This window comes from Zosterops lateralis, assembly GCF_965231275.1.
Source record: "Zosterops lateralis genome assembly, chromosome: 13".
NCBI lineage: Eukaryota > Metazoa > Chordata > Aves > Passeriformes > Zosteropidae > Zosterops > Zosterops lateralis.
The window spans coordinates 12632489-12658111 of record NC_139773.1 but is presented as its reverse complement, the minus strand read 5'-3'; the positions used below and the strand labels follow the sequence as shown (position 1 = coordinate 12658111).

At 47.4% G+C, this 25623-nt stretch overlaps 2 protein-coding genes across 2 annotated transcripts; one reads left to right on the top strand and one right to left on the bottom strand.

Annotated features, from left to right (window-relative positions):
* Nucleotides 1-2364: 2364 nt before the first annotated feature.
* Nucleotides 2365-7708, bottom strand: PEX11A (peroxisomal biogenesis factor 11 alpha). Its single transcript, XM_083870584.1, has 3 exons — nt 7604-7708; nt 6953-7068; nt 2365-5429 (listed from the first exon to the last, which is right to left on the bottom strand). Exons 1-3 carry the CDS (start codon nt 7657-7659, stop codon nt 4864-4866), a joined length of 738 nt encoding a protein of 245 aa, XP_083726710.1. The 5' UTR covers nt 7660-7708; the 3' UTR covers nt 2365-4863.
* A 770-nt stretch (nt 7709-8478) lies between these two features.
* Nucleotides 8479-19251, top strand: WDR93 (WD repeat domain 93; the record flags this gene model as incomplete). The annotated part of the gene is made up of 15 exons (XM_083870583.1): nt 8479-8742; nt 9483-9678; nt 10334-10398; nt 10640-10722; nt 11571-11691; nt 13105-13192; nt 13783-13960; nt 14163-14230; nt 14704-14790; nt 15112-15243; nt 15756-15987; nt 16642-16702; nt 17545-17701; nt 17828-18029; nt 19122-19251. The coding sequence occupies 15 exons, from the start codon at nt 8479-8481 to the stop codon at nt 19231-19233; spliced, it is 2046 nt and encodes a 681-aa protein (XP_083726709.1). The 3' UTR covers nt 19234-19251.
* Nucleotides 19252-25623: the final 6372 nt, after the last annotated feature.

Below are 25623 nucleotides of genomic sequence, written 5' to 3'. Positions count from 1 at the left end.
TTGTTGTACCTAACGTCTCTTATCCTTGCTTTGTGCACCTCTGAGCAGAGTTTGTGCTCCAGTTGGTGCTGGTGCAGCCTCTGTTCCATGGCCCTGAATGCCTTACCCTCTCACTGATCTTCTGACAGACTATTCAAGATGTGTCCTGTTATGGAGGGACCAAAACAAGACATGGTGCTCCAAATGTGGACTGACAAATGCTTTGTAGAGAAACAATTGCCCTCCTTGACCAGCCAGCAATGCTCTCACTAAAATGCTGCTCTTCCATGGCCTTGATGCACAGGAGGCATGCTGAGGACTCACACCATCATTAACAAATCCATTTGTGGTACTGAGTGAAAAGAACACACCACCTGTATGGGGCTATGCCAAGCCTTTGTTATTGACTACAGATGAGCCACACTGATGAGATGAGGACAATGTGGTGGAAAGAGGACAAATGCCAGAGGACAAAGCAATAATCAGGGAGATCAGTGCAGATGAGTGGTCCAGGGCTGCTGTGTGTCCTGGATCAGCTGGTGAGGCAGGGAGCCTCACTATGCCCAAGCTGCCAGGACTCCCATTCAGGACATGGAGGTGAGCACCCAACACAGCTCCAGGATCCCTGCTTGTGGCTGCACTGCTCCTACATGGGGGTGGGAGGCTTCCCTGGGGCATGGGAAAGCAACAGATGGAAAGCAAATACCCCCTTTCCTTCCCAAAGAGCCCAGAGTTTACTCCCAGCCCAGGGCTGTGCCTGCCTTGCTGAGTACAGAGGCACATGGATGTGCTGGGCTGCCTCCAGCTGGTGCTGGGGTCAGTCACTGCCCTTGAGACAGAGGGACAAAGGGCACCAGCCTGTTTGAAAGTTTGCTCTCTTGGCACTGAGATTTTTCCAGCCCTGCTGGCTTGGCTAAAAGTGCAGAGGGCACAGCAACCTCCTCTCTGCCTTGGCTGGAATCAGGAGCCAACACAGCCTTTGCCCTACTAATGCCTGTGCTCATCCCCTCCCCTTCCTCTGGGGCAAAGGCTGTGCCAGCCCCGGCTCTGCAGGACAAAGGTACCACAGCCTCCCTGCCCCACCACTCCAGCTGGCACCAGAAACACTTCCTGTGCTCCTGCAGGCAATGTTTAGAGCTCACCAGATCCACAGGGTGCAGGGAAGCAGTTTCACACCCCTGTCTCTGCACTCTGCTCCGTACTCATTAATAAACCACAGAGAGGGAATGAGCCAGATCCCCAAAGCCTTGCAAGGCACTTTTACACTTTGGTCTGGGAAGGGGCTGGAGAAGTACCTAATTCATTTCTGTGCAGGATGAGCAACCCTATAACCCTGCTGTCTGCCCAGTTTCTTTTTAAGGACTACCCTCCTGGGCAATCTATTTAGATTTTTATTTTACTTTCAGTTCAAAAAAAGATGTGATTTAATTCTTTGTGGCAACATGAAAGTATTATCTCCTGGATTTAGAGACTGATTTATTGCCTTGCTTTTGGCAGAAAAGCTTTTAGATACTTGGAAGACTACTCACACCCTCCCCCAGTCACACTTCCTCTACAAAACTGGCTTCTTTGGTATCTCCCTGGAGATGTTGGTTTTTAACATTTGACTGCTCTGGACGCTCACCTGGGAATCCCCAATGGCTCACATATTCCTTAAAATGTCATGCCAAGCACAGTGTTAATGTCCAGAAGTCCTTGTCTGTAAGCAGAAGAGGAGATGACCACTCTCCTACTGTTTCCATTACAGAATGTGTATGAGGCCACTAATCCAGAAGGAAACTCTTGCTAAAGCATTCCTGAATGCCATGCTTTATACATTGTTCAGGAGCTGACATTTTGGAGCTTCCAAGTTTGCAAGACTCTCACTGCAGGGGGTAGGAGCTAACAGTGAGCTCAGTTTAATGGTTATCTTGGCTCCATCCCTTGCCACCTCTGCCCCAGATGTTACCCTTTGTTCCCTCCCTGAGCTGGCATTTGTCATTAAACTATGACCATCCAAATGAAAAGCTGTTTATAAGATACTGAAATGCAGGTGGTCCTGTCCCTTTCACCCACCTACACTGGCCATAAGGCCCCAGCCCTCACTGCTGGTACCCAAAGGCAGCTGATGGCAATTCCCAAAACACCACCTTGTTTCAGGGCATTCAGGATGCAGTTTTGCCTGATACTCATGTATTTCATAAGGTTTTTGCAGCTGAAATTATGATTCTAAATTAGCTGGATGAATCTAGCTCCCAATTGGCTACTGCAAAAGGAAAGCTCTAGAACCCAACTACAGGCAATGTCTCTTATTTCAGAGTGTCACCCTTCATAAAATTCAGAGATGTGAGGAATCCTCCCTCCCTTTGGCATCTCTTTACACCACATTCCAAGTAATACACAGTGTCACACTCATCACAGTTTATTGCTTATGTTCAAACATCTTGTTCTTATTCCAACTGTTGTATTAGAAACAGATACAAAAAAAGGCACTTAAAGGATTTTCTCCATATGATCACAATCCTATGGCTTCATTATGTTAAGGTAGCTTAAATCACCAGCCTCCAGCTGGGGAGCAGAAGGCAAATATTAGTGCTTAACATGCAGTAAACAGAGGTACTCCTGTGTGTTCCAGCCTACATCATGGAGAATGGGACTGGTAGGGCTGACAAAGGCTGAAAACTCACCCCCCATTTCCCTCAATAAGGCTGTACATGCTAATCCACACCAGGCCCTATGGGAGGAACATAAAAGCCTGGCTCAGGGCTTTGCACAGTGTTTGCCTGCAGGGCACAGAGAGGTGGAGATTGGACTCAGCACCTCGGTATCAATGGCTTTCTCTGAAAAGTGTAAGAGAGAAAGAGAAGGCAGTTGGCAAACCAGTGAAACTATTTTGTGAAGTATTTTGCATCCGAGAGCTCTTCTGAGTGGGACTGAAAACACAGTTTTATCAATAAGATGGAATTCTGTAGACAGAAACTGGTCAAACCTCCACTGTCAGATGATCAAGACTCTGCTTCCTTTCTTCCAGGGGTTGCTACATATTGGGATAATGATCAACTCTGATGAAGGTAGGGATGGATTCCACATTGCCAGGAGATGAAAAACAAATGGAGAAAGAAACCCCATGGTCATAAAGGAGAGGAAGCCTAGAATATAGCCTATAATATATATCCCACACACAATGCTCCGTTTTGGCCTGAACTGTCAGTATGCTCTAGTTTTAGTGCTACTCATTTCCATATTAAAAAGAAAAGCTGCTGAAGGCCACATCTGGTCTTTAAACACACCTAATTAACCTGCCCAGCAACCTCTTTCTTTTCAAACACTTCACTGGCACGCTATCACTGGAAGTAATTCCAAGCCCAACCACAACTTCAGGTAAACTGGAGCACTGCCTCACCTTCCTACTTAATTCCACATCCTTTGCCTTTTAATAAAGGAGACTCACACCTTGTAATTTTCTGGTTTTAGATAGCATCAGAAATAATAAGAGAGCACCTTGGTCCAGGCTAGAGTAGTCTGTTCACATCTTCTTGACAGATTTAACAAGGATTTCTTACACCAGGAAGCAGCAGAACACACAGGCCTAACTCTGACAAAGAAAAAAGTTAAATTTATCTCCTATATAATGTGCAATTTTGTCTCAGATGGTGTCAAACTGCGAAGTCAGGAGCAGCAAAAACTGCGTGCCATGCCAGACAGCTGGACACAGCATTTCTCTTTTAACCCAGTTACACTGCCAGCCATCACTGCCAGTGAGGTCAGTGATTAACAATAACACATTTGCAGGGCAAACATGAGGCATTTTCAAATGGTTGAACCCATTCAGCCAGCGAGGGAAACGCACAACAAATCACGTGGTCATGAGCAGGGAGGGTAGGGAGCACCAGATAGGAAAGTCTAAACCATGAATGCCCAAATCCAGTAAAAAGCTTTCTTCTCACACGGGATTCTGATGCTATCATGACCAACTCCATTCTCTTCCCTCCTGGAGCCTGCACAACTAGAAACAAGTCCTTGCAGTTTTTCTGACTCAACGAGCTCCAAGCCAGGCTTCTCCCTTAACTGCATGTTCCAAACTCCTTATTATACTGGAATTTTTCATGTAAAATTAAAAGAGAAAAACAAGCTCCTTATCACAATATCATTAATGGAATATAGTTGTGCTTGCAATTACAGGGATTTGGGAGTTAATGTGCTGTCCTGCACCAAAGCCCTCAGCTGTGGCCTGCTGGAGCAGTCAGAGTCACTGGCCAACAGTCCTTGGCTCATAGTATCAAAGGAAACAAAGAAAGTGCAGATTTCTTGGGACAGGAATTGGCACTCCTGCATCAGCAGTGCACACACCACAGAGACCATTTCCAGGTACCATCACAGCGCACTCAGTGCCTGCAGCAGGGCACAGGATCCATCAACCCAAACCCATCAGAACTCACCCCTGACTTCAGGCAGTTCTAAGTGCAGCTCCTAATCTGATTAAGCCCACTCTAAACAATCTGACTGTAGGGACCTTGGATTAGTGAATTGAAACTTTCCAGTGTAAACATGATTAGTGTAGTCATGAGTCATATACCTATTACAGTTACTTATGCAGCTATTTCACAACCCTGTATTAAAATAAAGAAATATTTTCTTATCTAGCAGCCAAGTTCCAAGTCGTCTTTCTGTTTGTGAAATATTACTCAGCCTTTTCCTCTCTCCACTCCATCAGGGAGTGTGTCATGGCACCAAATTAATCTGCAAAGGCACAGGGAAGGAAAAAGGGCAGAATACTCTTATTCAGAGGACAAAATTAACCTTGAGGTAATTTTAAGATATGTTCATTCGAAAGTGCCATATGAAGATAAAAATCTATCAGAGAGGATCAAAGCTGCAGCCTCAAACTATGCAGCTCCTTTTATGTCACTGTTTCAGCTTCAGATGTGGGCTTGCTAATGTGAGGATCCCCACCAGGGAGGAGAGGAGGCCGCAGAAACCAATCACTCCTCGGCTGGTCTTGTAGATTCCCAGCGTATCCAAAGGGCCTGAGAGATCACAGAGGTTCTTCACCAAGTCCAGCAGCAAAGGAGGATTCCTTTTCAGTACCTGAAACAGCTGGTGGAGAAAACTGTGCAAACCATCACATTTCACACCGTTCGGCTCCTTGCCGTCTTTCTGCGAGAAGAATTTCTCCTTTGTCTTTTCTTCCAGCGCGGCTTCTTCCAGCCTCCAGGAGATCTCATACCAGTCCCTGGCCAGGTTCATCAGGAGTGAGCAGTAGTAGCACTTGGTGGCCCAGGTGTGCCACTTGGGCCTGTCGATGTGTGGCTGCAGCCCAACACTCCTCAGCCAGAGCACGGTGTCGCACAGGAAGTACAGGGCCCGGCTCAGGTGGGAGCCCGTCAGGCACAGGCAGGGAACCACCTCTGGCAGTGCTGAAGTTCTCTTGGCTGCCACCAAGGCGTGCACCGTGTTGCCCAGTCTGAACACTGCAAGAAAGCCCACAAAGGTTAGCAAGGCCTGGCCTCATGCTGAACTCGGCTTGCCGCTGTCTGCATGAACTTTTACAAAACTTGGGAAGGCTTTGGGCATTTGTGCGCTTAAACACTTCCTAGAATTGGCGAGAAGAGGGGTGTAAACATCTCAGTTCTGTGTAAACATCACCAGCCCAGGACCTACATACATGTTTTGTCAATAGCCAGGACTTGCAGCCTCTTTTGCCACTCTGTTTTTGCACGTGGGGGCCTCTGTACCAGCATCACCCTCGGCCCTGCAGGAGTCAGTGCCAGCAAATAAAGAACACAAACAGAGCCTCCAATTTCAGCCGTACATTGCACTGGACTTTACATCACTGTGTGCACAGAAGATGTTACTGCATTAATCCTATTGCAACCATGAGATACAAGTTTCCTATGAAAAGTCTTGTGAAAGCCGGTGATTCACCAGCTGAGCACAGCGACCAAAGCCGTACCTCAACAATGGATCTGTCAGAGGGACATTCCCTTCCTGCAAACTGTGTGGAACAGTGTAGTCCATTTCAAACTATACGGCAAACCTGATTTCACCCACTGCACTGTTTGGGTTTTGGCCCCTGAATGTTAATACAATATTATTCAAAACACTTTTTACACCCTGACACCTTATCACAGTGACAGATGTTGACAGCACCCAAGCCTAGTAGAACTACAAGAGCTCTGAATTTAGGCCTGATGTCTAATAGTGATTTGTTTAGCAGAAGCACGAGAATTATGGCTATTATTATTATTATTATTAATTGGCCCCTCCACTAGAAATTACTATATTCTGAGGCTAATGGAATAATAAACAAATCCATGGCAATAGGACAGACTAGAATATTTGTCTAGTATGTTGCAGTTGTTCCAGGATTGAGCAATTGACAAGTGGGTGGAACATCAAGCTGAAAACAAGTGATACACACATAGTAACAGCGTAACCATCGTGAATGCAACCGTGACACAGAATGGGGTGATGCAAATGGCCAGGCTGTGCGACAAGCATGGAAGGGTGTGTGATTTAGTAGGGTAAATGCTAAAGAAATAAATGCTAAAGAAAATTAACATGTTAAGTACGATATAAAAGCTATATTGAAGGATGATCCTTCCTTCAAGGGACGATAACCTTTTAACACTGGGTTGTCTCAACCCATCAGCTGTAAGGACTAATGAGCACACACTGAGCCAGCCTTGCCTCGTAACCCTGGTCTGTCCTTGAACAGAGGTGACAGTTTGGCGTCCACAGGAACAGCTGACTGTTAACTTATTCCTCTCATCCTTCCAGTGGTAATTCCGACTGTCTAACTGGAGAGGAGGCTGAGGGAGTAAAAAAAGTCTATTTGGCTCTACCTAGCCTGGCAAGCCATGGCAAGGATAAAGTCTATTGACAGTTTTGAAATATACTAAAAGAGGTTTTGTGGGTCAAGGTGGGTTAACTACAGGAAACACAAGGCCAGGAGCAAGTGAAGGTCTTATCCCTCTAGACACTGGGTACTTACTTTTCCGGCCAGAGCTCATGCTAGATTCCAACTGCTTGAGTTTCATTACCAGCTTCTTTTTATCGGCTTTATTCTCTATGAAATAGCTAAGCAACATGCATGTGTACTGAGTGGCTCTGGAAGGGAAAAAACGAGGAGAGGGGGACAAGGGTGAGACACAGACAATCACAGGATGGCAGCAGCAGGACAGGTTTATTTCACAGAATCAGAATTGTCAGGGTTGGCAGGAGACCATGCAGTGCAACCCCACTGTCAAGGCAGGATCACCTGGAGCGGGTGACACAAGGAAAGTGTCCAGGTGGGTGTGGAATGTCTCCAGAGAAGGAGACTCCAGGACCTCCCTGGGCACCTCTCCCAGCGCTCTGCCACCTGCAACGTAAAGAAGTTTTTCCTCATGCTGAGGTGAAACTCCTTGTGTTTTAGTTTAGTTTACGAGTTTAGCTCCTCGTGCTGTGGCAAGGCAGCAGGGAAGCGAGTCCGGCCCATCCTCCAGCCGGCCCAGGAGCGGGAGGTGCCCGAGGCCCGCGGCCGGGCCGGGCTGGGCGCGGGGCCGGGGCCGGGGCCCGGCGGGACGGGCATGGGCGCGGGGCCCTGACGGACCCTGGGTCGGTGCTGGGGGCTCCCGGGGAGAACGCCTGCCCCCACACTCACCGGAAGATCTGATCGCGGCCCTGGGAGCGGTTGGTGAAGTCCACGAAGCCCTCCATGGCTCGGCGGCACCGCGGGAGCTCTGCGGCCGCTCCGCCCCGCTGCGCTCGGGCCCCGCCCCGCTGCGGAACTCTCCGCTGTGCTCCGCGTTCCCGGCCGGACCGCAGCACCAAGGGTGCCCGTTACCACGGCAACCGTCAACAACGGAGCAGCGGCGGTGTCACCCCTAAAGGCTTCCCCCGCCCGGGAGCCACCGGCTGACCTGCGGCGGATCGTCCCGGGAAAGCCAGAGGAGCCTGGCCTGGCCCCTGGACCACGGCCCGGCCCCTGGAGCCCGGCCCGGCCCCTCGGCCCCCGGCCCCGCTCCGAGGTCGGGCCGCTGTGAGGGGTGGCGGCGGTGGGGTGCCCCCGGCCCCGCCGCACAGGTGAAGTTTGAAACCACCCGGTGTCTTGGAAATGAAGTATAAAACTTCCAGTGGGAACACCCGCTCCTAAAGTTAATCGTTGGGATTTTACCCAGGCCAAATAAGCCCCTTAATGAAGAAGCTAATATTTTTGAATGCTTTGTCATAATTCTTACACAAGCTTGTGACAAAGTTTTTGGGCTCTCTTTACCTGTGGGCAGCCTGCAGATCCCTGTGGCTGAGATCCCCAGGGCAGGACAAAACCCCCGGGAAAGAGGCGATAAAAGGAGATATGAGCTGTACAGAACAGGGTTCCTCTGGTTATCGGCACTGAAAGGAATCCCCCCTTAGACATCATTAATCATCTTTTCCCCCATTACCTCATGAAAGAAACTATTAAAGTGCTCTTCATTCTTCTGCATCCAGGCTGATTCCTTGCATCGTGGTGCGTTTTGCATCTGGAAGGGGAGAACGATGGAGCTGAATACCCGGACACATTCCCTGGGGATTCCCCCACCATCTGAAAAGGACTGGGCAAAGGAAGACGAGGAAGATTTCTTCCTGCTGGATCCTGATCGAAAGCGTGATGTGCTGCCGCAGCCCTTCAGGATGATCAACAAACTGGTGATGCAGGTTTTTGACAGTGCTATGGAGACCATTGAAAGAAGGGAGATGCTCCGAGAAGCACAAAAACTGAAGGTCCAGCCCAAAAAATGCTTTCCTACAGCTGAATTCCAGGTACAGAGCCTCTTCCAGCAGAGATAGCATTAGCCACCATAGCAGATTTTGACATTCTTCTGTTCATGACCTTCTTCAGAATGCTCCACCATCTCACTAGTTGTTTAAAAAGCCTGCAGTTTCTAAGCTTGTCTGACAGGTTTTGCTTCCCACTCAACTATCACACCTCTTCTGAAAAGAGAGAAGCAGGTATTAAACACTAAATTCACCTTCTGCTTCCCAGGCTGGCTCCACCCATGTTTGCTGGGGAGAAGGTAATTTGTCAGTAGCACACAAGTGGGCAAGCTCAGCTCTGTGTTGTGGTGAATACTCCAATGGGAGCACCGTGAGCAGAATGACAATGGTGCCTTCCCCATTATTATGTGGGGGTGTCCAGGAGGACACTCTGCTGTCTGCTGCTCTTCTGTGATTGCCTGCAGGAGTTCCACATCTCATCACAGCTCTGCACTGCAATGGAAGGGCTGAATGCTCCTGAGTTCTTGGCCTTTAAAGTCCCTTCTGTTTGTGGGAAGGGGAAAGATGGGAGGAAACTTTCTCATTGCTAACACAGACCAATCTCTGTGAGAGAGACAAGAGACCCTTCCCTGCTCTTATGGAGAAAGAATGTGTCAAAATGTTTCCCCTGTAGAAGAAATCAGCATTTTCTGGTGAAAAGGCCAGGAACGTATCATTAATATGGCTGATGTACCCTGCTGTGAGAAGGCAGTTGGGTACACTCATCTCTTCTCTTTTTTTGGCAGGTAACTGAAAGAGCCAATTGCCTTGCAGTGTCTGGAAAATACATCTTTGTTGGTCTGTCCGTGGGTCTGGCTGCCTTCAAAATGTGTGACTTCAAGGATGTCTGTGCTTGGGATGCAGCCAACACAGAGATCTGTGCCATCCATGCCTCGGATCTGGGGAACAAGTGCCATGCCCTGCTTGCTGTGGATGAAATGGGTTAGTGTGATGTGGATTTCCTTGCCCAACTGGGGATTCCTGCTCCTGTGCTCTGGAGCTGAACTGCTACAGAACACTGCTAGATCAGGAGGAGCACTGCTAGATCAGGAGGAACATTAGGGTGGCTGAGAAGTTTCCTAGAAAGCCCTGCAGAGAGGGCGTTGGACAGCTAACAAATTGATTGTTGGACAGCTAACAATTAGGGCCTTGTGATTAGCAGAGGGTGTGGGTTTGGTGGCCCTTCTGGCACAGCAGAGGCAAGTGCAGAGCTGAGGGTGAAGCACAGTAAAGTTTAGGAACACCTTGGGCTGGGCAGAAGGAACTATTGCTCGATATGACCTCCTGCCAGTGACCTGTTCCTGCACCTGTAGTAGTTTGCTGGTTCATCTGAAAGTTATCAATCAGTTCTGGTGGAGATAATTTCCTGACTGACTTATCCATCTCTCTGCACAATCAAATGTTCACTGATGCTGGCACAAGGAAGCCAGCAAAAGTTTAGTGCTAGAAACAGTGGGATATTATTCCTTGGGCCCAGGAAGTAATATAATCTTGTTCACTCTCCTTCACATGTTGTAACAGTTATCTCCCAAGAGCCTGACTAACATTAATTCACTTTTCTCTCCCTCTTTCAGCTACTTCTGTATTTCTATTTCAGGGCTTGCCCGGCTCTTCTGCTTTTACAAGGAAAGCTTCCTGCTCATTAAAATCCTGAATGAAGTGGTAAGTACTGAGCTAATTCCATAGACACTGTGCACAGGCTGGGAACTAATCAATCATGAGGAGTATCAATTGCCCTCAGAAATTTATTCATAGGCAGTCGTGCTCCAAGACTGCTGCCCAATATTTACTTTTGCTCTTCCAACAATCTGCCTGGCCTTCATCCTGTTGAGAACTGTGTAAGCCCGTGGAGCTCTCTGAATCAGTGATCTGCCTTTGATGCCAGCCTGTATTTCCTTGGCAGAAGGACATCAGCCAGCGAAGCGCTTGTGTGGAGGTGGTGCTGTCCCGAGGAGGTGATTATGCAGGAATCCTGCTGCAAGGCAAGTGCAGGAACATGCTGTGTTTGGACACTCTTGTGTTCTAACAGAGGGGCAGTGGCAATGTTTATAGAATGCTGCAAGTGGTCTGGGTACCCAGGGGTCCTGTTTTAATCCTCCCAGTTCCTCCCCCAGCTTAAAGAACAGCCCCTGCCACTCCCTGTCCCTTTCAAAACACTTGGTGTGGATCTGGACTGATCCCAAAAGGGAGCTGTCTGGAACTGGTCAGTGCAGTGCCCAGCTCCCAGGAGGCTTGGTGAAAGCAGCTTTCCCTTTCTCCAGAAGTACCAAACTCAGTTCTTCCTCTGGTTTGCTATGGCTCACTTTTACACTGGAAAGATGTAGACCTGAGGAGTTTTCTCTGCAGATACAGGCCAGAGAGCATGGAGAATCTCTAAAACCACTACAAGAAACTCCTTGTTACAACATTTTTCTGTTTCATGGCTGCTGAATCCATGACAGGCAGGTTTTCTGGACCTATGTTTGGTGGAATCTGCCTGGACACATGCTGAGAACGAGACATGTAGCAGAGAACTAATGTGAGACCATATCTCACTTTCTACTCTACTACTCAGAGGCCATAAGTCAGGTTTTTGACTGAGTAGCTTCATGGAATTTCTTTGGTGGATGTGGGACCTCGAGGGGCTGAGCTGGAGGCTGAGATGTCAGTCCCAATCAAGCATGTCAGGCCTTAAGTGAGAGGAGAGGTGGGCTGCATGGAGTTCACAGAGATTTTATATTTAAAAAAATATACAAATCTTTTTATAAGGATATAAAAGATAACAGAGGCTGCTTGCCTGACAGACCTTTCCTCCTCATTACCAATTGCTTAACATGATTTCCCAATGCAGACAGCACAAAAGCTTGGCTGGAGATCTACCAGTTGCCTAAGGATTCCTGGCTGACAGAGATGGAAAAGAATGAAGGAGCTGCAGAAGAGCTGGCTTGTAGTGAGAAGTCAAACAACTCATCTGAGGTGCAAAACAATTCCATCTCCCTCTGTTATTTTTTCTTACACCTTTTTGCCCACAGGTCTTCCCCCAAGCCTTGCTGCTGCAGACAGTGACAGCAAGACACAACCTAAACACTCCTGTTGGCCCAAGGGGATGGTTTGTGTGTGTGTCTCTACATCTGCTGAAGCTGCCCATCCCACATTTCATAAGGCCTTTGTGCTATTGGGAGATGTTTACTCTCCCAAGACAGGCTTTCCAAAGAGATTCCCCTGGTCCCAGAGTTAATGTTCCTGCTGCCCCTCCCTGAAACTGGCAGAAACTGGCAGCTCATTTCTCAGCAGTATTGCTCCATCCGAAGGAGCCCTGTGTAAGGGTATTCCCACAGCGCTTCTCCCTTATGTTACTGGGGGAAGGTGAAGAGGAGTGGGAATCAGGCGGGATGCCTCTGTTTGGGAGGCCCTGAACCAGCATTTGTGTTTTAGATGACATACTAAAGGAGCCTGGTGGGGTCACAGCCTCACCCACCTGAGCAGGGCAGAGTCTCTCCCTGTGTGCACTAACCACTGTCAGCTCAGTTTTGGCAGAAAACCAAGGAGCTGCATGGACACAGTTCTGCAGAGATGGTCACTGGCCTCAGTGACTGTCCTGAGCTGTCATGGGGAATTTTAAATGCTAGATCAGTGCTTAACCCTCCCCTTTATCACTTTCACCCTGCTGGATTTCACCTCTCAGCACACACACACCTCCTGCCCAGCACCTTGAACTAACCCTCTGTAACAGCAGCCTCCTAACACTTTCCTCTTCCTTCAGCCAAGATTTTCCTGGACACTTAAGAGAGAACTGCTTCTCAGCCTTGTCCTCAGGGCAAACACCCTGCTTAACTTAGCAAAGCCAAAAACTATAAAGCCAGAGCTTTTCTGTTAACCCAATGTCAATGTGTGTGGGGTGATGGTGTTGGGCACACACTGGTGTTGGCCCCCTGTTACTGTTACCGTTAATTTTTTGCTGTTCCCAGCCAAGCATATACCCTCCAGTCTGGAGCTCCTGAGAAGTAAAATCTGGTTCTTGCTTTCAGGAGACATTCTTCAACCTTTAGTCCTGCTTTTTTTCCCCCTTTATTTTCTGAGCATTGCTGTGACTCATTGTTGTGAGGCCTGTGCTGCAACAGGAATAACTGAGAGATGGCACAAAGACAGTAGCCTGGGCAAGACGTCATTGTAATGTAGTTGAGAAAGTAGTGACACCCTCAAGCTTCTGTGTTTTGGCCTGAAGAATGAGCCCAAACTCAGCATCTCCCAGACAGTGCCAGCCAACCTTTACATACACAAAGGAGTTTTTCCTAAATTCTTTAGGAAGCATTTGATTCCCATGAACAGGTGAAAACTCATCAATGCAGCACTCAACACAGCTCTCAGGTGAGCACTTTTCTGTTCCAGGAGCGTCCTGTGTCTGCAATCCAAGCTGATGTAAAGCTGGATCCCCCAGTGCTGCTGCTGACAGTGAGGCCACCCAAACCCATTACAGGTCAGTACTGATTCTGTGTGTGCAGCCTGCAGCCTGTTTCAGGTGGCAAAGGAATCTTGGCTCCTACAAATACAGAACAGGTCAGAAAGTTTCAGTAACATGATCCCTGGTCTTTTCCTGACCTGCCTTTCTAGTTACATGTAATCCTGTAGTGGGAGTTGCTTCCTCCCAGGCCATCTCACATGTCACTTTTGCCACCACAAAATGCTTTAGAGTGTCTCAGAGTGGGTGTCATGCACCCTTGGCTTCAGTGTCATTGGAGAGGGAGGAGGCTGCTTCCTAGATCTAGCAGCACCTCTAGGTCATCACTCTGAGTCTTGGATTTACAGAAAAACGCCAAGGATGAGGAGGGGACAGACTTTCTGCTGGGAAAATGCCAGAGAAAGGCAACATGAGTGGGATCCTCAGAAGTCTTGCCCTAATCCCTGCATTCAAATACTGGAAGATGGACTAGTGATGCGGAGAATCCCAGACAAGATAAAGTGTTTTCTGCTTCGAGACCATGCCACCCCTAAATGCCTCCATGGTGTTTGCTTCATGGTTAGTCCTTCTCCAGAGCTGTGCCTTTTCCCTTTGTGTTCCCAATCCAGGCACTAGTTTTAAAGGCCCTTTGGATGCCTTGAAGGAAGTGGATGATGGCAGCATGCTTGGCTTGGGGTACAACCACCTAATCAAGGATTCCCAGTGGGAGCTGCAGGAAGCAATCTTCCGTAGCACTTACCAGGAGTATCTGGAGGCTGAGGGTGTGATCGAGGAGGAGATCCCCAGGTGAGGGGGAGCACCAAGCAGGATTCAGTCCATGAGTCATCCACACAGGGCACTGAGCTGTGTAGATGGAAGCCTCTGTCTTAGCTTTGCTACTTTCATCCCAAGGCTTCAGGGCAGGGGGCTGGAGCCATTCCAGGTCTTGTCATAGTGCTGCCTACTTATCAAAGCCTTTCTTTTACATATATTTCTTCCTTTTTTTCAGATATGCTATCTTTCATTTCCTCCTTCCGAGCCAGATCCTGGAGGGACCAGAAATGAAAGTACAGCCAGGTAATCCAAATGGACAAAAAGCTCTTAATCTGTGAAGCACAGTTGTTGCATGACATTGAGCTCCAGAGAGAGCTCAGTGGGTCTGGCTTGCATCCACTCTCTAAGTTCCTGTTCCAAGGACATAAACCTGGGCAAAACTGTCAGTCCTAAGACTTAAAAGTCAGTTACTGGCATGGAATAAAAACTCCTTTATCTTCATATTTAAAAAAACTCCACAACCTCCCCCCTGAAAAAAACCCCAGATCAAAACAACCCTCCAAAAAACAAAAAAGGAGGAATATAGTCAAGATTTAAAAAACCAAAAAAACAAAGGGAGAGGTTGTTCTGGTTTAATTTCTGTGCAAGCAGAATTTCTATCAGGAGTACCATGAAAGCTCTAATGAGATCTTTCTAATGGTGTTTTGATGTTCCAGATTGTTCCTTTCTTTGTCCTCAGTCTTCTTCTCTTTTTGTCATCCCCTTCTCTGTACCAGATATTCCAGTTGGCATCGGTGTGCATTGGGATGGAAACCACAATTTCTGCTTGTACTTACTTAACCCTTCACCCCAGGAGAAAGCAGGTAAGAAAGTTTTGCTTTCTCTATCAGAGCATTCTGTGGGAGTAGGAGTGTTCTGTGGCCAGGGGTTGTCATTCTGCCAGGTCTTTATGATTCAGGGAAATGAGGAACTGGGAGGACAGCTGACTCATATCTTGTGGATTAGGCTGGCATTTGGAGTGTGGGGCTCTGTGTTCCACAGACTGGTGGTGTTTTTAGTGAAGCCACTCTGACAAGAGGCTGCAGAATGGTGCATGTTTAATAGGGAAAATGGATGCTATTACTATGTGAGAGAATGTTCTGCACCTTCTTACAGTTGTCTCTCTTCATGCCATTCTGTTTTAGATTCTGATCTGAAACCCGATGTTGTGTGGCCATGTGCAGCTCCAATTGCATGCTCAGCTGTTAGTTCCTGCTCCAGGTATCTGGCACTGGCAGGTGAAGATGGAACAATAACTATTTGGGATAAACACCTAGGTGAGCTTGCCCTTTGGGACTGTGTATTGGGATCACTGTGGGTAAATTGCACCTTTGCCTATGAGTTTGAGGCTCAGACTTAGTGTGAACCAAGGGCTGGTGGTGAGTTTTCAAGGAAGTCTGAAAATGGTTTGGATTCAGTTGTCTGTTGGATGCTTGGCCAGAAGTTGCCAGCACAGCATGACTGCCCTGGCCCTTACAGAACTATCCCCATCCAGGGCAATGCAGGGGCTGGAACTGCTGCAGCAAGGACTGATCAGTCTCGCCCTGAGGCTGTGAGACAGTGACAGTCACTTCTTTTCCACTGCACTCTAAGGTCATTTTTGAGGCTGTTGTAGCATCACAGTTCAGACTGCCATCAGTGCTAGTGTCATCCTGTCATGATGAGGGGACTCTCCTGGCAGAAGAATCTTCTTCCTCTGCCATCTGCTTGTTCTCCCTCTGAGTGGACCACACTCCAAACTAAGCTTTGCTTGGTTAACTTACCAGTTTATTTTTTCTTCCTTCCTCAGGATACCCGTTCTCTGTGACTGCCATTCCAGAGGAACGTTTTATCCGTAGTATCCACTTTCTGTGTGATTCTGCAGCTGCCAGTGAGGAGACATGTGGTACAGATCCTGTCTCTTGTGGTGCAGATCCTGTCTGTCCCATCATACAGCTTCTAGTGCTGTGTACAGACAGCTCTTTCTATTTGGTGAAAGCACCCAGGGCTGGGAAGTCCAGCATAACACTCCTGGCAGACAGGTGAGGTAGACTCCAGCCAAAAAAGCCATGGTTATTATAGTGTTCTAGTCTAACAGGGAACCCCAGATTTCTGTGGAGAACTTCCTACTGTTTTTACCCAAATGGCTCTGCCATGCTGCTGTCAGCAGCAAGTGTGGTTTTGCTAGTACTAAAATTCAGTGGTTTGCCAGAATTAGGGGTGTTGTTTCTGCATTCTTCAGTGCACCAGAACAAATACTTCTAGCACAGTTCCAAGGCTGATGCTGAACTATTTGTGTCTCTGCTGGGTACCCAGGGGAATTTTTTCTTCCCTCTCCTGCCCTTGAGAGAATACCATGCCCCTAGAAGTGAGAATAAACATATCTTGCCATCTTTTTATCATTTTTTGTGTTCACTTATCCCCTTGGTTTGAGGAGGAGGGAAGCTGCTGCTCTGAAGACTCTGGATTCATGCCTCCATGGCAGGCAGGGATTTGTATCTCCAATGTAGTTCTTAGGCAGGTTTGCACGGGGATGGGTCTTGGGGGTTCCTGCCCAGGAGGAGACAGGCTTTGTCTCTATAAGGAAGGGGCCTGGCTGGGACTTTTTGCCAGCCAGTGTACCACAAATTGCCACTGTCATTATCACAGCCTCTCAGCATGTGCAACAGCAGCATAAACCTGTGTCTCTTTTACAGGCCTGAAAATCCAAATCTTACTGTCAGTGCAGTGATGCCTGTCCTGGCCTTCCCCAGTGCTGTGAGTTTTACTGCCAGTTCTCATAACAGCTGGGTGGGAACACATGTCCAGCTTTGCTGGGATCTGGTTTCCAGCAAGGACAGTAACTGGGTGCCTAGAAGACAATGAGCAGGGCAATCAGATACAGTTCTTGCCTTACACCCTTTCCCAGCCTCCAAATATTTTTGATGTGAAGACTTCCTGCACCAGTTACAGGTCTGTGTGTAGCTGGTAATGCTCAAAGGATTTCTCTTCCATGATCTTACTCAGTATCCCCTTGCACTTGTGCCCTCTAACTGGCCACTGAGGTGCACATGGACAGGTCCATCTGGAAGGTGGGAGGGTTCAGCCATGAAGCCTCAGGCATCAGGGTCAAATAAGAGAGGGAATCTTGGGGAGGAAGTTACAAACACAAGTCCATCCAGACCTTACAAGTGGCTTCAGAAACTTTGGAGGCATGGGGAAGAAAGGACAAAAAGCCACTCACCAGGGCTGCCATGCAGAAGGTTGGGTCTGGCTAATTTCTAATGTGCTCTGTTGCCCTTTTCCAATCCCAACGTTCAGCATTTTCAATCCAAGTTCCCTGCAAGGGCTGTTCTTCGTCTTCATCATCAACCTACAAGATATGAGTCAGCTCTCCTTCCAAGTCCTCGTTTCCCTGAATCGTGAAGACTTGGCAGAATTACAGCCACTGGTCACAGAACACCCCCACTCCCCTTCATCTCTGTCACTCTGTGACTATGGGGCAGGCAAAGAAAACAGCATCATAGCTGAGGATGTGAAGTCTTGGATGTCATCTCATTTCCTTTACACAAAATGTTTTTTACTCCTTTTACATCTACGTGTCAATTTTGCTGCTTCAGGTCCTGATCTTTTCCTGGGATGGCACAGTGTCCCTGATGAACACTGACACATCACAGGCTGTTTACTGCTTCTGCACTCCACCTTCTCATGCTGTAGAGCCCTGCTGGCAGCCAGTGTTCACTGTGGATAATGTGAACTGCTGTTTGCTGCTCCGAGGTGGGTGACACCTTGGGGTGGTCATGGGTACACCATCACTGGGTGCATTCAGCTGTGCACTGATCCTTGATAGTTCTTGTTGGATGATTCCTGATGCAGTAGCTCACTGTTCTTGTCTCTGTCTAGGGGATGAGCACCAGCAGGAAGATGATTTGGTCCAAGACAAAGCCACTCACAGCACCATCTTCCTTTTTGATTTCAACTCCTACCCACTGAAGGAGGCTTTCCCAAAGAAACCAGATTTGCCTCTCAAACCCTTGCAGGAACTGCAGTGGATTGAGAGATGTAACATTTTCTTACGTGATAGGTTTCGCTTTCTGCCTGAAAGGTAAGTGCAGCTGCATTATTGTGAGCTGTGGTGTTGCTGAGTTCATGCAAGGTCTCACCCTGGAGCTTCTGGGTTGTTCTGTGTGCTGTGACAGATCCATGTCTGAGTAAGGTTGGTGTTCAGGCAGCTGGATTCCTGACAGCCACCCAGAACCCTTCCTCCTCTCCCTTCTGTCCTCCCCAGAACAGCTTCAGCTGTAAGTCAGGATGCAAGTTCTAGTGTGTATTTGTGCAACACAGTTTGTGCAGGCTTGTCAGGGAGTATGATCCTCACATCTTTACACCCTGCTTTAGACCCCACAGCCAGGCAGAGCTGGGATCTCTTTGTACCTCTCTCGATCCCCGCATTGCCGGGTTCATGTGCTGTCTAAGTAGGTTTGTATCGGAGGTTTCTTGCTTTGAGAAGGTCCCCGGCAGCTTCGTGGACGGTGCATTGGGTGGATACCGTCATTAGATGGCACTGTGACATCTCTTTTTGGGATCCTTTGCCTGGAATTCTGTTGGAAACCTGGAGCTAGATACGTGTCAGTGTTTTGTATCTTTTCACTATGCTTTAATTCTCCAGTTTGAAACGAAACAGATGGGTGCAGGTGTGACCTTATAGTACATATTACCTGGTAGCCTTCCCTAATTCCTTGTCTTCAGGGTGAGTCCTGTGGAGTTGTCTGGCCAGTTAAGTGCAGAAAAGTTCCATCCTATGCTACCAGCCAGCAGTTCTGTCCCTCCTTCTCAAAACGCTGGAGAAGAGACCCTTGTCTGCTTTATACCAGAAAACTGGGGAGTCATCACCTCCAGGGGTATCTTGCTCCCTGGGAACTGAGAGCTGAATCCAGAGTAGTGCAAATACAACTGCAGTGAGACTTGTATCTACAGAGATGTAGAGACAATAGAAATCCAGAGGTCCTGCTGTCAGGAACAGTGAACTTGAGTATTGATTGGCGTGAGGGAATCACTGAGGTTTTTTGGACACATGAAGTAGAACTGCTTAATTGGTAGTGAGCCCCAGGGGCCCTTGGGGGTGCTGTCTGAGCACTGGGGGAATGTCAGGGACTGTTTTTGTTTAAACTGCCCTTCCCCCTACACTCCTTTTTAGGCAGGAGGTACTTCTGGAAATGGAGGAGCAGGAATACTGGGATTATCTGCAGGCACAAGCAGCTGCCATGGACATTGAGAGAGAAAAAGTAAAGGGAGAGAAGAAGCAGTAGCCAGCCTTGCATCCTGAGGGCCAGGTTCATGATCCAGCACTGACATTATGATAGATCAACTCTCTCCCAGAGACCTGGAGCATCAGAGCAATATGGTATGTTACAATAATACAGTGGGCCTTAATAAAGCATTTCCCCCATTAAAAGTCTCTTACTCTTCATAGGATTGGCATTTTGTCAGACTCTGATTTTCTGTCCTTGTGTTGCTGGAGCTCACCAGTGGGTCTCATTTTCTGCTCCTACCCAGATGGGCAGCCATCAGCATCTTTGTGCTTAACCAGAAACCTGGTCCTTTCAAAGGAGGCAGCAAATTGGCTGTGGAGGTGTCTTCCCTCACAGCACAGCAGTGCTAAGCAGCAGTGACACTGCAGAGTGTGACAGGCCTGACATAGGATGTTCTGCAGTTGTTTCTCTTGACTTCAAAGCAGGCAGTTTTGGGATAAGACTGCTTAGGAATTGCAGCCTGGAAGTCTCATGAGAAAGGTTCAGTCTTTTTACAACTGATCATGATTCCAGCATGGCTGCCTAACCCACAAAGGATCTGACAAATCTCCCTGGAATACTCCAATGTGTTTGCATGGGAGACATTTTTTTCCCCACACTCTAGTGGTCTCACTCTAGTGCCTCCCACAAAGGTTCAGGAGAGCACCAATGCAGGGTGCCAGGGATTCAGCACAGACTGTGCTGTGTAGACTCTCCCATGCCAAGGTCCCATTTCAGTATTTCATAGCAACTTGTCTTGTTTTGGACTGAGTTTTGATGGGGGGTTTCAGCTCATCCTCTGGAAATAATTCCTCCCCATTCTGTTGGGGAGGTAGGAAAATGGAGAAGCATTCAATTTCCTTCACAGTCTCAGATGCCTGGCTTTGCTCTGGAGAAGAACAAGCCATTTGCATTGAACCTTCCTATTTTTTACCTTTGTGAAGGCTCTGAGGGCTGTAGTAAAAGCTTTTGTGCTGTCATTTTCCATCTGCCACAGATTACAGCTTCACAGCTCATCTGATTGTTACGGATATTGGGACTGGGCTGTGTGAGCTCTTGCCATCTGCCTCAGTGCAAAGTCAGGAGGGTGAGCCCAAACCACCCTCAATGCCTGTTTAAACTGAGCCACCTGGGTCAGAACTGAAGTGATCAAGGAGCAGTCCTTGATCCTTCCTTCTGTTCTTGCTGTGCTGGCCATAGAGCTTAATTATTTTGTTTCTATGGTGCTTTCAGAAACAATAGACCTTCTGCCATAGCCAGGCATAGGGGATTACTCAGGGCAGAAATTCCTATTCCTGCATTTCTTCCCATGCTGCAGAAAGCCAGCACAACTAATATGTGGCCCCTTGAACAGCACTGGGTCTAGTTCTTGCTATTTGTGCAAATATAAAGGGCCTGGGGATCTGTGCCATTAATCCTACCCCATCTGCTTTCCATCCAGAAGAGGAGCAGGGCTTGCCTGGCATCAGAAGAGGCAGGACAGGATCTGCTGAACAGTTAGATGTACTGTGTATGCACCAGTTTGTGTATTTTCCTCTCAAGATGTACTCGTTTGTTTGCAGTTAGAATTTGCTCTAAGATTCTAATCATGTCCTTGGCCAAGATAACCAAGAGCTGGCAGGCTCCACAGAGAAAGGAAAACAACAAGCAGCTGCAGGAGGCTGATGAAGAGCCTTTGTTTTAACTCATGATTTCAGCAGGGGACCATTTGTTTCTTGCTTCTTCGAGGGATACAGAAAAATTGGCATGATCAGTGTGCTGACATGTGTGTTGGTGATGGAGCTCTGTGCTGAGCTCTACAGCATGTTCTGACAAACACAGGCACCTGATTGCTTGCTCAAAGACAATGCCCTTGGCAGCTATGCTTTCATTCCTGGTCACTCTGTGTGCCATAGGCAGCTGTAGGTCTGTTCCAATTTCAGCTGTTCTGTTGCTGGAAACTATAGAAAGGCCTTGAGTAGTATCATATAAATATGTATATATGCATCTCACCATCAAAAGATGAAACTGTGAATTCTGGCTGGGCCAGCTCCAATCTCAGTGCCAAGTGCAGTGAACTCAGAGGTGCTCGGGGTATAATAGGAGCAATTTGGCTCTGTATTTTAAAAATAGAAAAGAAAATTTAAAGATCAGTTAATGAATAGAGAAGGCTGTGAGGGAAAAGAGGAGCTCAGATCCACAGAGAGGCGCTCGAGCAGCATCATTCCAGCAGAGACAGATTCCTGCCCAGCCGGGCGGAGATGGTTTTTCTGCGCGAGAAGGGAGACGAGGCTGTCGTTTAATCTCGCTAAATTATCTGCTGTTCTCTGCAAGAAGCCAAATGTCATTTCACTTCTTTGCATACTTTCTTGTGCTATGAAGGCAGAGGAAATCAGAGGCTGATCTGATCTGATTCCCCTGCTCCTGGGGCCAGCAAAAGTTTGGGCTGTTTGGATAAGCCACGTCTGTGTCTGTTGGAGGAATGTGGTCCTTGGAAAGTGCTGTGTGCTCTGGGATTTGCACTCCTTGTTGCTTGTGTTGCCAATTTTAATGCAACAATCCACATATCCTGTAGTGTCTCACCACATAAACATGAAGCCATCCAGAGGAGGAAGCTGCAAAGACCTCTGTGTCCTACCTGTGGGAAATAAAGTCCCTGCGAGACACTGTGGGACGTGCAGTGGTGCCTGGGGCAGGACAGTCCCAGCAAGTGCTTGCTCGGTTTGCTCTGGAAGTAGCAAGGGAAGGTCAAGCTGACTCCCCTGCTCTACTAATTTGTGTCTAGATATAGGTAGACCATGTACTGCATCCCATTCCTAATTTCTGAAATAGCTCTCCTTGTCTAAACTGGTGTCGCCTCATTACCCCTAATGCCAGTTCCCTGTACCAGGGTGCAGTTTCTCATCATCCTCTGAGCCCAGGCTATCACTGTTGGATTGTGCTGTTCAGCCAAGCCATGCAGATCAACTCTTTTAATCTTCCCTAATGCACTGTGCCAGGCATCTCAGTCTGGTTTAATCTGGGGTTTCTGCAAACCCTTCCAGTTAGTCCCTGTTTCTATTCCAGTTTGATGGTGTCGAGTCTGTCCAGGACCTGGTACAATATTCATGTGTGGTCTCATATGGGGAGCCAGGTTCTGCTGGCCTTGATGCCAGATTTTGCAAGAGCAGGACAATTGGCTGGGATGAGAAACAAGCCATGTTTTTGAGGCCAAGATACAGGATGATGCTGGCTGAGCTCAGCTGAGGATGCTTGCTCAAGAGATAAGAGATTTGCACAATGACAAGGGTGATGCTGTGTTTTGGCTCATGCTCCATGGATTTACAGGCACTCCATGCAGCTGAAGACAGACAGTGCTTGTGCTCTGAGGAACTCACACCCTACACAAGCCAAGTGCTGGGCCTGGGGTGTAGAGGAGCAGACCTGTTGTGGCACACGGGAGGATTTGTCCTCGCAGGAGCCAGGACACACACACACCTCTGTGCAGGGCCATGTGCTGGCTCGGCCCCAGGAACGTCCATGGTTTAAGGGAAGGGGAAGGAGGATGACTCATGTCACTGCAGGGCTGCAGATCAGACAGGAGGGAAATGTACAGTGTCTGAGTAGTGAATTGGCTGTGCTGCCAAGTTTGAAACACTTCCACTACCTCAATCCTCATCAGACTGAACAGCTCGTTTGGTTAGAAGCTTCAGGTCAGCCCGCTCAGGCAAACAGCAGCTCTTCTGCATGTGAAGGGCTGGATTGTCAGAGGGAGAGGGAATAAATTTGTGTTGTTGAGAGGGTGTTCACAGGAAAAGGAGATCTGTAGAGGGAAAACAACAAGTCCTGCACTGAGCAATGAGGAAGATACGCTAATTAGGCAAGGAAGAGGAACCTGCTAGGTTGCAATCCTGACCTAACAACCAATTACAGGATAATATAGCACAGTAATATAAGGTAAACACTAAGTGGAGGATGTTTCTGAATTAATTCCTTTTTGAAGCACAGCAATCATTTAAAAACATCTGGCATGCTAATTCTAAACTGCCCATCACTGACGCCAGCACAGCATGTGGTCAGTCGTCACAGTTGTTAAACTACCTGTGCTGTTTGAATTTGCATTCTGTTTCTGATCTGAATAGGTCACGTTCCAGCCTCCAGCTTTCCAGGCTCTGGGAGATGGAAGAACCCACCAGGAAAAGGTGTGGATTTCGTGGAGGGACTCAGAAACCATGTGTGTGTGTGTAAAGCAGTTGTAGGGAGACTAAACGGGCTGCAGTGTCCATGGGGGACCTTAGCAGTGAGTTCAGGTTAGAGGTGAGGGGAAGTTTGCACTGGCTGTGGAGGCAGCATAGGTGTAGATTTCTGGGGAGTCATGCAGCATCCATCAGTGGAGGGATCTCTCCTGGGACACCCCTGAATTCCTTCTCACCCAGATTCCCTGTGATTCCGAGTTTCTAGAAATGAAATGGACTGGGTTCCTGAAGTGTTTCCCACACATTCTGCATTTGGGTCCTTTCTCTCTTTGAAGGCTATGACATACGGAAGGAAATGAGAGAAGCATTTCACAAATTCCTAGGACAGTGCAGAGAGGCACCAGGAGCAGGGATACAAACCAGGAAAAATATCTGCAATTGTCCAAATGGGAATGGAATGTTCAGCTCCATCACTAGTAGCTTTTGCTCTTTATGTATCTCCCCTGTGACAGAGTCCTGGCAGAGACTGAGGCAGTGATGGTGGATGAGACAGGACTAAACAGATCTGCCAGGCTGTACTTCCCTCCTGGTTCAATAACTTGTATCCTTCATGTTTCCCAGTGAGCAGGCAGTGCCTATTATGGTTTTCTCATTTTTTTCTCCTGGTCCTATTTCAGTGGAAGTTCATATTTTAGCAATTCATTTTCTTAAAATTATTTCTGCTAAAAGCATTACCAGAAGGTCCCTTGGCACTGGCAAATGTTTGGAAAGACTGAATTGTGTTGATCAGCATTGCAGACAAGCCCCCTTCCAGCAGATTAAATCAGAGTCAGTGCTGCTGAGTGGAGTAACAAGGGGTAAGGCAGCTCTGAGTGATAAAAGGAGGAAGCCATGAGTTATTTGGCTTTGCTATGATCACTTTAATCAGTGGTTTTCAGGAACAAGTTGTATTTTTCTTCAGTGCACATTACCAGTGTTGTAAATCATCATTCCACGGGGATCAGAGAGGCCGAAGTTATTTACTTGGAACCAGAGTGAACAGATAGAGACTTACACATTTCCTCTACAAAATTAATCTGAATCAGAAGCCTTCCTCTGTATATTCTCCACCTCTTGAGGGAAAACCTGAAATCCAGATCTGGATTTTACACTTGCATCTCGCTATGATCACATTAATCCTAATCTTCCAGACTGGGGAAAGAAACTATAAAGCCTAGCTGCCATTTAGGCTACCTGTTCTGCTCTTGTACTTCCATTTAGTCAGCCTCAACAGCAGTTTTTCTTTCTAAATGCATTAAGACAGTCTCATTACAGCATAATTATTTTGTGGAAAGACATGCATCTTGTTGCCTCATACCAGAGCTTCTGTAGGAAAAATGCTAATGCAGCCTGCAGTTTGATTATCATTGTGGTGACGGTTGTTTTCCCATTTAATTTTGATTCTGCTTTCATTCTCTGGGAACAGAGTGATGGCTGGAGCCCCTCTCCCTCTTTCAGAGATGCCATGCTGCATCTAGGAAATATTTAGCAAGGCACTGGGGCAACACAACAGACACATAAATGGCACGTAATGAAATACAATGAATTGTTGGTGAAAGGATCAGCCAATTAATGCTTTCAGCTGTTGCAGCACAAAAAAAACCCCTATTCCCTTCCCCAAAGGTAGATCAAGGGCTGTTATGAATTCCTAAAGCCTCTTTAGAGAATTTAAATGCATCCTCCAGCTCTAAGCTGTGGACTCCTGTAGCATTCCAGCAATAATATTTTCCCAAGGATGAACTGTTCCTGACCAGAATGGCCACTGAAGTGCATTTCATATGTAAGGGATTTCAAGTTAGTAGGAGCTTATGGTTCTATGAGTAAGGTTTGTATCATCTGTCAGAAAGCGAAACATTTCCCCAAGAAGTTTGTAAAAATTCTCTGGTTTTCAAATTTTGAATACAGCCCAGTACTTTTTCACTTGTCTTTATTATCTAATTACGGACACAGGGTGAAAGAGAAATAAGAACTCTAAGGAAAAAGGTTTTTTTTTTTTTTATTTTTCTCAGAGGAGAAATACTGCTGCATTTTGTTTCATTAGTTTAAAAAATGACAATCCTTTTCACTGAAATGATCTTTGAAGAAAAACTTGTTTCAGTGTTTTCAGGCACATCCTCAGTACTGTAAGAAAGAGGAGTTGTGGTTTGCAAAAGAAATTAATGATTTCAGATGCCTTTACCTCACATACTCAGCCAGAGTTTTCTCAAATGGACTA